The following is a 13,061-nucleotide window of genomic DNA, read 5'->3' as shown; positions in this document are numbered from 1 at the left end:
GCCTACAGACTTATAAATAAATCTTTTTGTCTCAGCGTGCACCGTGGGTGTTTTTTTTTGAGTTCACAGAAGCCGAGGGCGTGGAAACCAAACTGTAGTCTCAATTCAAACGCAAGCTGAATGTATTTACCAAACTATTCAATATGTAAATTTGTAGCATACTCGTCAGTTTGGACACACCGTCCCTCAACCTTCCCAAGTGACTTGATCGTTTGAATGAAACGCATATTTCAATACAGAAATCTTGGCATCGAAAAAGAGACTTCACAACAGTTTGGGGGAAATGCATTTTATTCCGCTTAACATGAAACAATGAATTATAACATTCTAAAAAGTGTTTTAGGATACATTGCTAGTCGTGAAATAAATCATTTTCAGGTTTTCTTTCCTCGTCCTCTCCTGCTTTTAGGACGGCGACCTCTCATGCTTCCCTTGAACACAGACTGAGCCGTAACCATAGCAACTTGACCATAATTACCTTCGCTGTCCTCATCAGAGCTGCTGCTGCTCGGTCTTGTGTGCTGTGGGACAGTCTTGGAGGCCTTTGTCAAGTGTGCCTCTTGGCTAGCGTGGCTCACATCATTTAAAGACGGAATCAGAGTTTCTCCGATTCCCTCCGAACCCAAAAACCCGCCTCCGGCCACAGGCCCGTCCCGTTCTCTCACTTTTCTATTTTCATCTTTTTTCCGGCCCCGTTCTATCGTCTTCCCTTTCTTGGATTTGGTCGGTGACGCGATTTCCTCGTCCGTCTCCACGTCCTCTTTCCTTTTCATGCAGGTGATGGCACGGCGGAGACGTTGACTTCGGATGGCCTGCTTTTCCTGTTGCTCCATGCGGAAGAATGCGTCAATCCGCGTCTGAGTCTACACAACAAAACAGCATCAACGTTACGGAGGGCCCGACACCCAATCACTTATAAAACAAAAGAAAGTCCCTTTATAGATCCAAATAACATTTACGTGACCCGTGAATGAATACGACACATTTCTGCGGCATACAGAGGAGGATGGACTATAAATTCAACAATCCTTGGTGGGATACAAATATTTTAGTCAAGTATTAGGTGGGTCCTTTTCGGTAAGTTGGAGTCAGTGTCTTTTGGAAGCTTTGAGATGCGAGATTGTCGACAGTGGGAACGGGGGCTGCCAGAAGAGTGTCAAATCTACGAACCGGTCAAACAATCGTATGCCAGACAGGGAAAAAAAAAATTGTGATTTGTGTGAACGTTACCTGTTGTGTGTTAAGTTGCTTGATCACAGGCTGAAGGGTATCTGCTGTTTTTCTACTAGGCCAACCGAAGCGACTTTGACAGAATGTAAAGGGCCGGTTAAGGAAAACGGGCACCCGCGCGACGCTCTTTGACACGAATGGGATCAAGTGGAAGGATATTCTTTGATCATCTCCAGCTGAGGGCGTCCCCAGCTGAACGAGGTGTCTGACTCGTCCACGGCGGGCTGCAGGTAAGCCTGAGCCACGGCCGGGTTTGGGAATCCGGCCTGAAGTTTGAGCTCCCTCAGCTTTTTTTTCACTTTTGTGTGTCGAGGATCAGCAGTCAAACGCTTTTTCTCTTGAGCCTCTGACCACCACGTCCTGCAAAGACAGAACAACCGTTTTTTTCCCCATATTTGTGGCATAGTTAATGAAAGGGAAAGCCAGCATTCGTGTTGTCCTGTCAATTGGATTGGACTGGACAGTTTTTAGTCGACCTGAGTAGAAAGTCTTTCAAGCTTTGTAAACTAATGTCCAGAGACTGTGATGGTCAGGTAGAGCGATAGCTTTGTCCAATACTGGACGTAAAACTGCTTTCACTCAATCTTCTTCCAGGGAAGTGAAACACACCTGAACTGTGTTAATGGCTCCAGCCCATGTCCGGGGAATTCATTCAGGATTTCCATGCCAGTCACATATCCGACCCCGGGCACGCCTTCGGTGTAATCACTTCCGAGCAGGTAAGCCAGGTTGATCAGTTTGGTCCTGTCCAAACCTGTGTTGGAGGACAGAGGGAGGGAGACGGATGAAGAGAGAGAAAATATGAGAGAGAGAGAGAGAGAGAGAGAGAGAGAGAGAGAGAGAGAGAGAGAGAGCGAGAGCTAGCTTGATAGCTAGCTAGTAGCTAGCTAGGTAGCTAGACAGACAGCTATCACGCCAAGAACATCAACACCTGCTGATAGGTGAGACGTAAACAAATGCGATTAGCGGTTGGATGCGGCCTCGTTGCCCCTGCCAACGCAATCTTGATTTGCTTCAACGTACGCACGCCTTATAGTCGTCAGAGTAACAGTGACAAAAACTGAATTTGAGATGGGGCGTTTTGAGTACATCTGGAAATAAATACTTCTTACATTAGAGTCCATCCGAAAGTTGTGTGATAACATTTGTGATGGGTGTTTCCATAAGAACTGGGGGAATAGCTCACTTATCATCAACTCTTCTGTGTTTAGGATGAATTATATTTATGTCGTGGTCGCTCAAGTGGAACAACTATACAATACATATAATATGTGGGAAGGGCAGACGACAGTGCTTCCAACCCTTCCTGAGATGACTCCATGTTCAAATAAAAGAAAAAGGGTTTTGGGGATCTGACGATGTTCAAAATGGTCGAATAGAGCGACACATCGACAACATGGAGAGGCCACTGACCCAATTGGTTCTGCAGGTCACTGTACTGGTAGTGCTCCACATATTTATTTTGGCTGAAGAAGTTTTTGTAAACGTGTCGCCCTCCAAAAAGCCAAACGTCCGAGTCGTCGGTAATCGTCCCGTTGGTCTGGTCGGCTCGGTCGAGTGCGGCGCATTGCGCCTCGGCTTCCATCGGCGCCACCAGAAACGGAATGCCGAACAGTCGGAGGAGCTCCTGGAGTCACGAGAACAATGTGTTGCATTTCCGAGGGTTATTTTGACTGCGCGCGTTTTGTAAAAAATCCGCTTCGGTGTGAACTCGCCTGGCTCTCCAGATACATCTGCCCTGTGACGGTGTTGGCCATCCGCTCCTGCTGCTGTTTCTGCTCTTTCAGATTGCGCTGCTCCACCAGCAGGGAATTCTCTACGGACTGCAGCTCATCCTGCATCACAACAGCAACACTCTAAATGGGTTGGCAAGAGTGTCGAAAAGCAGTTCTATGCAAAAAAAAAAAAAAAAAAAAAATCTTCATAAAAGTCATTCAGCATAACAATGTGGTTCAAATTATGTAAAAAAAAATGTCACGGTCAGAGTACAAGTCAGTGTCTAAAGTCCTGTTATAAACAAACATTTGAATGTGATCCAAATACAAATTGTACCCCCCCCAAAAAAAAAAAAAAACAAAAAAAAAACACGAATCCGATATATACTGAAGCAAGGATTGCTCATTTTCACAAAGTTTCCACTTTATCACCTATTCTGGTCTGAGTTTCAACGGGTCTTTTAAAAATGAGCATGACGGACAACGCAGATGCTCACCACGTCAAAATCTTCCCATTCGTGGACTGCAGGAGCTGAGCGGGACGCTTTCTCTTCTCCCTCGTCCAACTCTTGCCCCTCGTCAGTCGGCGCCGTTTCGTCTCGCTCTTCGTTTGACTTCAAAGAGTCTTCTGGGATGCCGGCGCCACTGGACGGGCTTTCTGCTTGCATGGTCTCATCCTCATGGACCCCTTCCGAATCCTCCTCGCATTCCTCTTCTGATACTTCAACGAAGCTCTCTGGGGGGAGCAAATTATTATTTATTTGAATGAACAGTTTTGACGACGCTGGATTTATTTACTTTGACTGTTACCGTCCGATTGACTCTCATCGATGCTTTCGGGCCGAGCCTCAAGGCTCATCTGTTGAGCGGCGGCTTCACGATCGATCTTCTCATCCAGCTCAAGGCGACTTGGAGGCGTTCCGTGCGGTCGCTCGGACATCCGAGCGGCTGCCTCAGGATGGGCGCCTTGTTCCTTCTCCAACATCCATCCCTGCTCCGAGTCGCCTCTCTCATCGGGCTTTCTCGGACTGCGACTTGCCGTCTTTGCGTCAAGCGGTTGAGCGTTGAGCATTTCCTCGTCCTTGTTCAAATCGCTCGTCTCCTCCCCGGCGGCTTGCCTGCCAGATCCTCCCTTGAGTTCACGAAGAGCTTCTCCCATGTGAAATGCTTCATTCGTCTGCCTGACGACTTCGTCCATCGACTCCGAACCATTCTCCAACGTATTGTCGGCTGCACTTTTTCCTACGGCCTCGCCCTCAAAATTATTTTTGTCTTTGACAGCATCAGGTTCCGTCTCCTCCTCTGAACTACTGATGACTATTTGCAACTTGGTGGCAGAGCTGATGCTTGGAGGCCTGCGCTTCACTCCATCCTCTTCCTCCTTCTCCTCCTCAGCCAGGGCTCGTTGGATGGCGATTAGAGTACGTGGAGAGACACTGCCGTCGCCCTCTTCCCGCTTCAAAGTCTCCACATCTGAGCCGTCACTCATGGCGGCCTGGATAGCCTTCATTGTACGAGGCGAAGGCGGCGAATCGAGTTTTGCTCCAGATGCTTGACGGTCTTCTGAACAGGAAACTTGCTTTTTACCTTCTTCCTCGGACACCGGACGCCACAGGGGCTCCGGTTTGTTCACGGCTCGCTTGATAAAGCCTGCTAGGGCGTTCCCGGTCCAGGGTGCACGGGCCGGTTGGCTCGCTGAAGGATTTTTACTTTTGGTTGAGCCTGTAGAGCAACAAACAAACCACACTTGTTATATTTGTAAAAGACTGATAAGACTTGCAAATTTTCTCATAAAATCTAATACAAGTACGAGAAGCACATCTTTTAGGATTAGATTAAAATTTCGGCAGCTTTCACTTGGGTAAATCAATTGCTGGGTTTGACTGACTGGCAAGACAATATTCCAATCCACCTTCTAAATTTAAATGACTAACATTTTTTTTGGTTTTGTTCGGTTAGCCTTTTTTGTATTAGTTGTCATGACAACAAAAAAACTGACATTGGCTAAAGAATAGGGATGCTCGATACAACTTTTATTCAGATCGATACCAGTACGAGTACTCACTCTGGGTACTCACCGGTACCAATATCTCGAGTACTTTTGATAAATACAATTTTCTTTTCAAACAACGACAAGAAATTGTGAACAAAGATCTTTCTTTCTGACATAGATGATGATCCGCCGATGTGTACCTGATACTTGCCCGTCCCTTACTGTATTAAAATACATTGGTCAAAGCAACACATTGTCTCAAAAAATATTTCCTTCAGTAATACAGTATAATAATAATAATGCTGTTACGTTTGTTACCCGTGACTCTCATGAGGACAAGCGATGCAGAAAATGGATGGATGGAAGGTAATTAGTCACGTGATATATTACAAGCGCATTTGTTTTTAATAAACGAAACATTGTAATAGTCGTGAAGATTTTTTTTTTTCTCAGACAAAGGTATAACACTGGATCTGGATGGATGGTGGTGTACCTAATGTCATCTATAAAGGATGCCTAATGTACAAAACAAAACAAAACCTCCAATTTGTAATGCACAAACTTTTGCAAGTCCTTGCCGCTCCTGAATGATTGATGAACTCGCCTTTAATGAGGATGTAGTGAGAGTTGTCTTCTGAAACAAGTCGACGTGACTCAACGTCATGACTCCGCTGGTCCCGTTTGGAGAGCTGCGGTGCGCTGCCGGCACTGCGCTGGTTCATCTCTTTTTCCACTCCCTCCAGATGTTGATTCAGCTTGTTCCTGTGCAGCAAGCCGGACAACTGGTACTGGGAAAAGTCTGTGGAGAGCTTGGAGTGAAGTTGGAAGTTAGGAGCTGCGCGCGTGTCTTTGTAACTGTGTGGACATGACGGGTATGAATGACTGAGGTACCTCGGGGGGTTTATGGTACAGGGTCCGGCGCCTTTTCGAAAACTCTTTCATGTCTTTTAGGATCTCATGCTTCATTTCGAGTGGTAGGCAGGCAAACTCCTCTGAGTTGATGTCAACAGAGTTGGGATCCGCATAAACTTCCTCCCCCTGGGGGGATATGTAGGATACTACTGAACTCGACAGCAACAACTTACACACGTGTACAGGAAATGTACTTTTTTTTTTTTTACCTGATAAATATCATCAGACCCATCCTCAGACTCTTTCTCGTCCTCCTCAGAACTGTGACAAGAAAAACTGGGTTTCAAGAACCGTGTATTATGTAAATATATATAGAGAGAGAGAGAGAGAAAGAGAGAGAGAGAGAGAGAGAGAGAGAGAGACTGACACACATGTACATACATTTACTTATTCTCCAGAATAGGGACCGGGCCAGCCCACGTATCGCAAAAATTTGCATTCATTTGAGGATTATGAACATTTTTTTGGTTGTTTTTTTAATAACAAACCCCCAAAATTCTTCAGAAAACACTGATGAGCATTCGGTGTTTTCCATGAAAAACGGGGAGGAAATGTGGAGAAAAAAAAAATCCGGAAAAAAAATAAGTATGTTTTAAGAGATGGAAAACAAAATCTGCAAATGTGCAAATCCGCGGGTGCTGAATGGGGAGTACGTGGGGATTAACTGCACTCCCTCAAATGACTGATATTCAAAGTACAATGTATTACCTGTGGATTATAATAGCGCTGAGAAATTTCTGAAAATAAATAACAGGACAGCCTTTTGGGCGTCTGACCTGCTCTTCCTCCTCCACTGCCGGTGGCAGGGCTGGCAGAATATACATCTCATCCACCTCATTTCTCTTCACACTGGATAGGCTGGGTAGAGGATCCTTACTGAAGAGAAAAAAACTTTTCAGCACTCTTATATTTGAACTCATTCACTGCCATTCACTAGTATACTTGTCAAATGCGTTTTTTTCCAATGGAAATTAGTGGGGGAGCATCGGATGCTGCTCCGCTGTACTTTTGAAAGTTGGAAACAGCTTTACTGATGATGCACAACCACCAGTAGATAACATTAATGCCCCAGTCTAGATTTGAGATGAGCACAGATTGTGAGTCCATCGGGAGAAATGGCTGCATTTAGATGCGTTCTACCTTTTTTTTTTTTTTTACTGTGAATTATAATGGCAGTGAATGAGGTCGTTCAGATGTTCGGTCTTGATATACTTTGTGAAAAAGACCCGTCTGTGATGGTTACCTGTCACCTCCAAGCACAGCTTTGATTGCTTGCCTCTTCAGGAATGTCTTGAGGAGTTTCTCATTAGTCCTTTTGGACTCTTGATTCAACTCTTCCTTCCTCTGCCTCCTCAAGGCCTAAGGAAAAATCCACAATAGAAAAAAAAAGTTACAGTGTGCAACAGCGTCCATTAGTCAATAATCCAATGTGTTGGACCGACCAGAGTTTGTTTCTTCAGCAGTGGAGCATCGCCATCAAAGACAAACACTGGCCTGATGCGGAAAAACAGCAACTTGCAGATGCGGTGGAAGAGCGTGAGAAGGTGCGCGTTCTGGACACTGTTGCCATCACGGTCTCGGACCCCTTTCACGGCCTGATTGAGCCAAATACTGATATCTATTGTTGCCAGGTTAAGGTTGATGTTTGAGAGAGCAGAGTTAATAAGGACAAACCAACTGGGAGAGAGAAGGGTGAAATGATGAGATGGTTGACAGTCGATTAGAACACTCAAGTTTGGATACCAACAGCAAGAATTTTACCCTCCAGAGTCTCTGGATTAATGGGTTTCCCTGTGCTCTCCAGCAGCCTCCAAAGTCCATGCACTCCCATGGCCCAATTTAAAACAGCATCATAAGGTTATAGCCAACCAGATCAATAAATGTTGTCTCTTCGTGGTAACAACAATTCCGTCCGCCCGGGAACCAGCTACAAGAACAAACTTTCCGTCCAAATCCTACTTTTTGCCCTGGTTTTGTACTTGTCAGGCTATGGCTAACAAATGTTTTCTCGATATAAACTTAAAACTTACTTATTAAATTGTTGTATATAGTGACGTTAAAAAAGCTTAAGCAATTTCAAAGACGAAACGGACTGTGAATTTTTTTTTGCTGGGGGAGGGTGGAAAAAAAAATCTAGCCTGAAAGACTTACCTCAGGGTAGTTTATCGAAACAATACCAACCATATCCGGTAACGTCATCAACAGCTGTAAACCGGAGGACCGTTGTGAAGTGTTTTGTTGTCTCAAATATGATCTGAACATGATGGATAATAACTGATACAACCATTGGAATCATTATTTGGGTGTTATTGACGAAACCGGTCGTTTTGGCTCGTACTTCCTCAAAGTAAGTCGTCAATTTGCTAGCCGCAAAATTAGCCACGTCGGGAAGCAGCCGTCTTCATCTGATTACCTTATCAGCTGATAAACGTGACTGTTGACTCTAATCACGTGAGTCATAATAATTGTTAGTGGGAGCATCATTTTCCTTTTTTCATTTCAGAATAATTCCTGGAACACACTGGACGTGGATACCGTTTTTTTTTGCCTCGCCGTCAGCGAAGTAGCCTACCACAAACATCATGTCTACTGCTGTTAGGGGTATGTAGCACTCACACACCCTATAGGTACGTGACGAAAAATCTAATCAAATCTTTGTTTTATCATCAGGACCAATGTTACCGAACACAGCTTGAAAAAGTGAAATACAATTGATTAAATGACATTTTAAAGACTTCAAAAAGTGGGGGAAATGAGCGTTTGTTTTCAAATTCAGAACAACACAATGCCCCGCGATCAGTTTTTAAGAAAAGAAATGCAGCTGAGACCTTGAGCCCTCATATGCTCCCCAAGTGTGGACTGAATTATACAGACACTGCAAGTAAGTGTAGGATTTCACAAGCTAAGTAATAATTCTGACAGTTTAAAAAAAATGAATGACATGACTTAAATATTAATTCGGAATTATCACAAATTTGTAAAACACATTTTTCACCAGCAAAAAAATAATCACCCCTTCCTATCCAAACCATCATTCACCCCACCATTGAAACACAGTTATGGCGGGCTTTACATACAACGCTTCAGAAAAATCATGTTTGCATATCCGACAGAGTAGAAGTTACTCAATTATAATCATTGCAGAAACAGTTGCATTTCTTTATTTGGGGGCGTGTCTTTCAATCCCATCTTCCAGATGCTGCCCGTGTCCCAGTAAGAGTTGCTGGCGATGGCATGGAAACTGAGAAAACGCCCTCCACCCTGGAGGTCAGCACAGACACACTGTCACCAGGTCTATCTGCCACTCCCTACAGCAAGGCAGAAAGCCCCAAACACAGCCCCAAGTCGATCAGTCCTCCTCTCCCTGTCGGCCCGCAACCCCTTGGGGTGCTCCACTTGGGCAAGGTGAGTAGGGAGACCTGCACGGAGGTCGAGGCCATAAGGATTGTCGTCCCTCGTGCTGCCATAAGTAGAAGCAGCCGCATAACCGAGGCGAAAGTAGATGCCGGGCAACAGGTGGAAGAGCGAAGTTCTTCCCCTCAGCCATCGGTGGATGATTGGAGAGGACAGCTGGAGAAGCTTCAGAACTCTGAACGCAGGCTTCTACAAGACAAGGAAGGCCTCTCCAATCAACTGCGTGTGCAGACAGAGGCAAGACCCACATAAAGCGGATACATGTTCCATATGGTTTTACGCAAGCGGTCTAAATGCCATTATTTCATGACGTATGACTAGGTGAACCGTGAGCTCAAGAAACTGCTGGTGGCATCCATGGGCGATGACCTGCAATACCAATTTGAGCGTCTGGCCCGCGAGAAGAATCAGCTGATTCTGGAGAATGAGGCTTTGGGTCGGAGTCTGTCTCACACGGCGGAGCAGCTGGAGCGCATGAGCATCCAGTGTGACGTCTGGAGGAGCAAGTTCCTGGCCAGCAGGTATGATAGACACCATTACTTATTTACCACCCAGTCACGTAGACAATCCACGATCCGATGCAAGTGTTATCCTGTTTGGCGACATGAAGTATTGTACCTGTGCGCCACTCCAAATTGAGCTTCACCATGAGAAATTTGCCACTTTGAACCTGCGTCGTTGTATCTCCAGAGTGATGGCAGAGGAGCTGACAAATGCCAGAACAGCTCTACAGCGTCAGACCCGAGAGGCGCAGGGCGCCATTCAGGACCTGTTGTTGGAGAGAGTTGAGTTCTCGAGGGAAATGGCGCTCACACACAGGTGACATCTACAGGGAGGAGCCCCCATGGCTCAAAATGATTTCCATGGTTTATGCTATGCACAGGCGCATTATTTGAATATTGATGTCGCAGTCCTCTCCCCCATCTCTTTGAAGAAATGCTCATGCCTGCTTAACCGGACAGTTGAAAATTTTGAAGTGAAGTTGTCATTTAATTTTAACTAAGCAGCTCGTCTAAGTGTCTCTTCAGGGTGTTTAATGCGGTCGTGTGGTTCTGCCCATCCGCCTTTGCTGTTGTCGTCGTCGTCAGGTCTCTGGAGCAGCTCCTGGTGTCTCTGCAGTGGGGCAGGCAGCAGACGTACTACCCCAGCGCACAGCCGCTCAGCACGGGAGAGGTGGCGGCGGCCAATCACAAACTAGCGGACGCCATCAACGCTCACCTGTTGGGCAATACCCGCGGCGGTGTGGTCAAAAGCAGCAGCGCCGCGACGGCCGATCAGCCGTGCAGCACCCCAGCAGAGAAGATGGCCGAGAAGGTGCATATTTCTCCTATTTTCGGATCAAATTCTACTAGATTTGAATGCCAGCATTACTCATGAACTCCCGTGGTTTGCTGACGCGTGTTGTAGGTGCTGAAGATTTTGGACCCCATTTCCTGCGGGGAAAACAAGGCAGAGTCTCCGCTCAGTGACTCACCCGCCTCAAACTTTCTGAGCAGTAAGAAGAGCATTGGCAGGTTTCACCCGTACACTCGCTATGAGAACATCACTTTTAACTGCTGTGAACGCTGCCGCGGAGACATCCTCGTGCTCTAGACCGGCGTCACCATCGCAACCAATCACGTCAGCAAGTCATCACCATTGTATCAGACGTTGGGCCGCGCCATCTTTTTCCAACCAGGGAGCTTTAAGTTTTTAGCAAATGATTTGCAAAGCAGTTAGCAGGTTTATTTTAAATGGTTTCCAACAAATGCTGTCCACAGAAATGAGCCTTTCCCAACCTTCAGGAATCTAAAAGTCTCCGTTTTCAGTCCTATGTCAGTGTTACACATTTTTTTTTGTACTGGATTTTGCAGGAATTTCTCGCTATTGATGGCTATCGCCGTCTCTCACATTCTTATAGGAGAATTTGGTGCTTCTTGATTTTTTTTTCCAAAGATGAGTCTTCACATCCCAATTCCTGATTTTAGAATAGCATTATTTATAATAGTCATGCATTTCAGAGCCACCACAAGCCGGTTCAAACTGCTGTATTTCAATGTTGTGCTTAAACCCGATTAAGGACCTTCTGTTAACCTTTATGGTCATGTTTTGGGGTTAATCTTTTTGCATGTTGGGAAGTGATTAAAATGCAGGTATATTTTTGAAGCTGTTACAGAAAATTTGAGTTGACATGCAGAGGAAAGTTGAACTTGTATTTCGATTTTCTTTATTGTTCTTATTTTTTGTTGGGGGCATAACTTTTTATTGTAATTCATGAGTGTGTTTATTTTTCTTTCAATATGCAGGACAATGTTGTCATATTTTTTGCTAATTTAATAAAGAACAAAACAGGTACTACAGCAAAACACCAATATCCCACAACGACAGTATTTCATTATTTAATTCTCGCAAATGCAGATGGATACAATGTGTCCATTTAGTTACGTCATCAATCATCATCCCACCACGCCCTGCTTTTGCTCTCACGTCTTCCTTCCATGCTACTCTTAAGAGATGTCCGCACTCTAGTTGGAGCTGGTCGAGATGCTCCAGACACTCGGTTCATCCCAGTGAAGCCAAACTCTCCTTTGTACTTGAATGCACTTTGATCTCCACTTCTGAGTGTCTTTTTACTTTTTGGACCCATGTGTTTTGAAGACCTATCCCCATTCTCTCCTGGTCCATGACTGGTGATTTGTTGCTGGTTCTGGTTAAAGCCAACATGCTTCCTCTTGGGCACAAATTGTAGCGCCTCCTGCCATTTCCCTGTTTCTTTCATGCTCAACATGATGCGTATCATCTGGTCCAGGGTCAGGTTTTTGGCTCCCATCTCCCAGTGGAGGAACTCGTCCAGCGGTAAACGGGCTGTGGCCAATTTCAGACGCTTTGCGTTGGCCAGTAGAGAGAGAGAGAGAGAGAGAGAGAGAGAGACTGACACACATGTACATACATTTACTTATTCTCCAGAATAGGGACCGGGCCAGCCCACGTATCGCAAAAATTTGCATTCATTTGAGGATTATGAACATTTTTTTGGTTGTTTTTTTAATAACAAACCCCCAAAATTCTTCAGAAAACACTGATGAGCATTCGGTGTTTTCCATGAAAAACGGGGAGGAAATGTGGAGAAAAAAAAAATCCGGAAAAAAAATAAGTATGTTTTAAGAGATGGAAAACAAAATCTGCAAATGTGCAAATCCGCGGGTGCTGAATGGGGAGTACGTGGGGATTAACTGCACTCCCTCAAATGACTGATATTCAAAGTACAATGTATTACCTGTGGATTATAATAGCGCTGAGAAATTTCTGAAAATAAATAACAGGACAGCCTTTTGGGCGTCTGACCTGCTCTTCTGCTCCTCCTCTGCCTGTGGCAGGGCTGGCAGAATATACATCTCATCCACCTCATTTCTCTTCACACTGGATAGGCTGGGTAGAGGATCCTTACTGAAGAGAAAAAAACTTTTCAGCACTCTTATATTTGAACTCATTCACTGCCATTCACTAGTATACTTGTCAAATGCGTTTTTTTCCAATGGAAATTAGTGGGGGAGCATCGGATGCTGCTCCGCTGTACTTTTGAAAGTTGGAAACAGCTTTACTGATGATGCACAACCACGAGTGGATGACATTAATGCCCCAGTCTAGATTTGAGATCAGCACAGATTGTGAGTCCACCGGGAGAAATGGCTGCATTTAGATGCGATCTTTTTTTTTTTTTTTTTACTGTGGATTATAATGGCAGTGAATGAGGTCATTCAGCTGTTCGGTCTCGATATACTTTGTGAAAAAGACACGTCTGTGATGGTTACCTGTCA

General features: G+C 45.1%; 3 protein-coding genes across 3 annotated transcripts in view; 1 reads left to right on the top strand and 2 right to left on the bottom strand.

Moving 5' to 3' along the window:
• Nucleotides 1-271: 271 nt before the first annotated feature.
• Nucleotides 272-7,793, bottom strand: ercc5 (excision repair cross-complementation group 5). Its single transcript, XM_019876355.1, has 15 exons — nt 7,594-7,793; nt 7,293-7,468; nt 7,094-7,209; nt 6,630-6,726; nt 6,060-6,113; nt 5,830-5,976; nt 5,543-5,747; nt 3,756-4,667; nt 3,443-3,681; nt 2,946-3,065; nt 2,644-2,857; nt 1,840-1,984; nt 1,390-1,590; nt 1,231-1,315; nt 272-863 (listed from the first exon to the last, which is right to left on the bottom strand). The coding sequence occupies exons 1-15, from the start codon at nt 7,679-7,681 to the stop codon at nt 375-377; spliced, it is 3,288 nt and encodes a 1,095-aa protein (XP_019731914.1). The 5' UTR covers nt 7,682-7,793; the 3' UTR covers nt 272-374.
• A 220-nt stretch (nt 7,794-8,013) lies between these two features.
• Nucleotides 8,014-11,482, top strand: blzf1 (basic leucine zipper nuclear factor 1). Its single transcript, XM_019876346.1, has 7 exons — nt 8,014-8,197; nt 8,354-8,451; nt 9,047-9,501; nt 9,586-9,785; nt 9,955-10,083; nt 10,353-10,578; nt 10,672-11,482. The coding sequence occupies exons 2-7, from the start codon at nt 8,433-8,435 to the stop codon at nt 10,855-10,857; spliced, it is 1,215 nt and encodes a 404-aa protein (XP_019731905.1). The 5' UTR covers nt 8,014-8,197; nt 8,354-8,432; the 3' UTR covers nt 10,858-11,482.
• Nucleotides 11,483-11,622: 140 nt separating this feature from the next.
• trmt10c (tRNA methyltransferase 10C, mitochondrial RNase P subunit) overlaps nt 11,623-13,061 on the bottom strand; it is a 7,546-nt gene continuing 6,107 nt past the window's right edge. Inside the window, exon 2 of the mRNA XM_019876332.1 lies at nt 11,623-12,174. Within this exon, the coding sequence (XP_019731891.1) occupies nt 11,693-12,174 (482 nt within the window). The 3' untranslated portion in view covers nt 11,623-11,692. The remainder of the gene's footprint in view (nt 12,175-13,061) is intronic.

Source organism: Hippocampus comes, unplaced genomic scaffold (assembly GCF_001891065.2).
Source record: "Hippocampus comes isolate QL1 unplaced genomic scaffold, H_comes_QL1_v1.1 scaffold150, whole genome shotgun sequence".
In the NCBI taxonomy this organism is placed as follows: Eukaryota; Metazoa; Chordata; class Actinopteri; order Syngnathiformes; family Syngnathidae; genus Hippocampus; species Hippocampus comes.
Note: the sequence above shows the minus strand (reverse complement) of the source record. Positions and strands in the feature narration are given on the sequence as shown.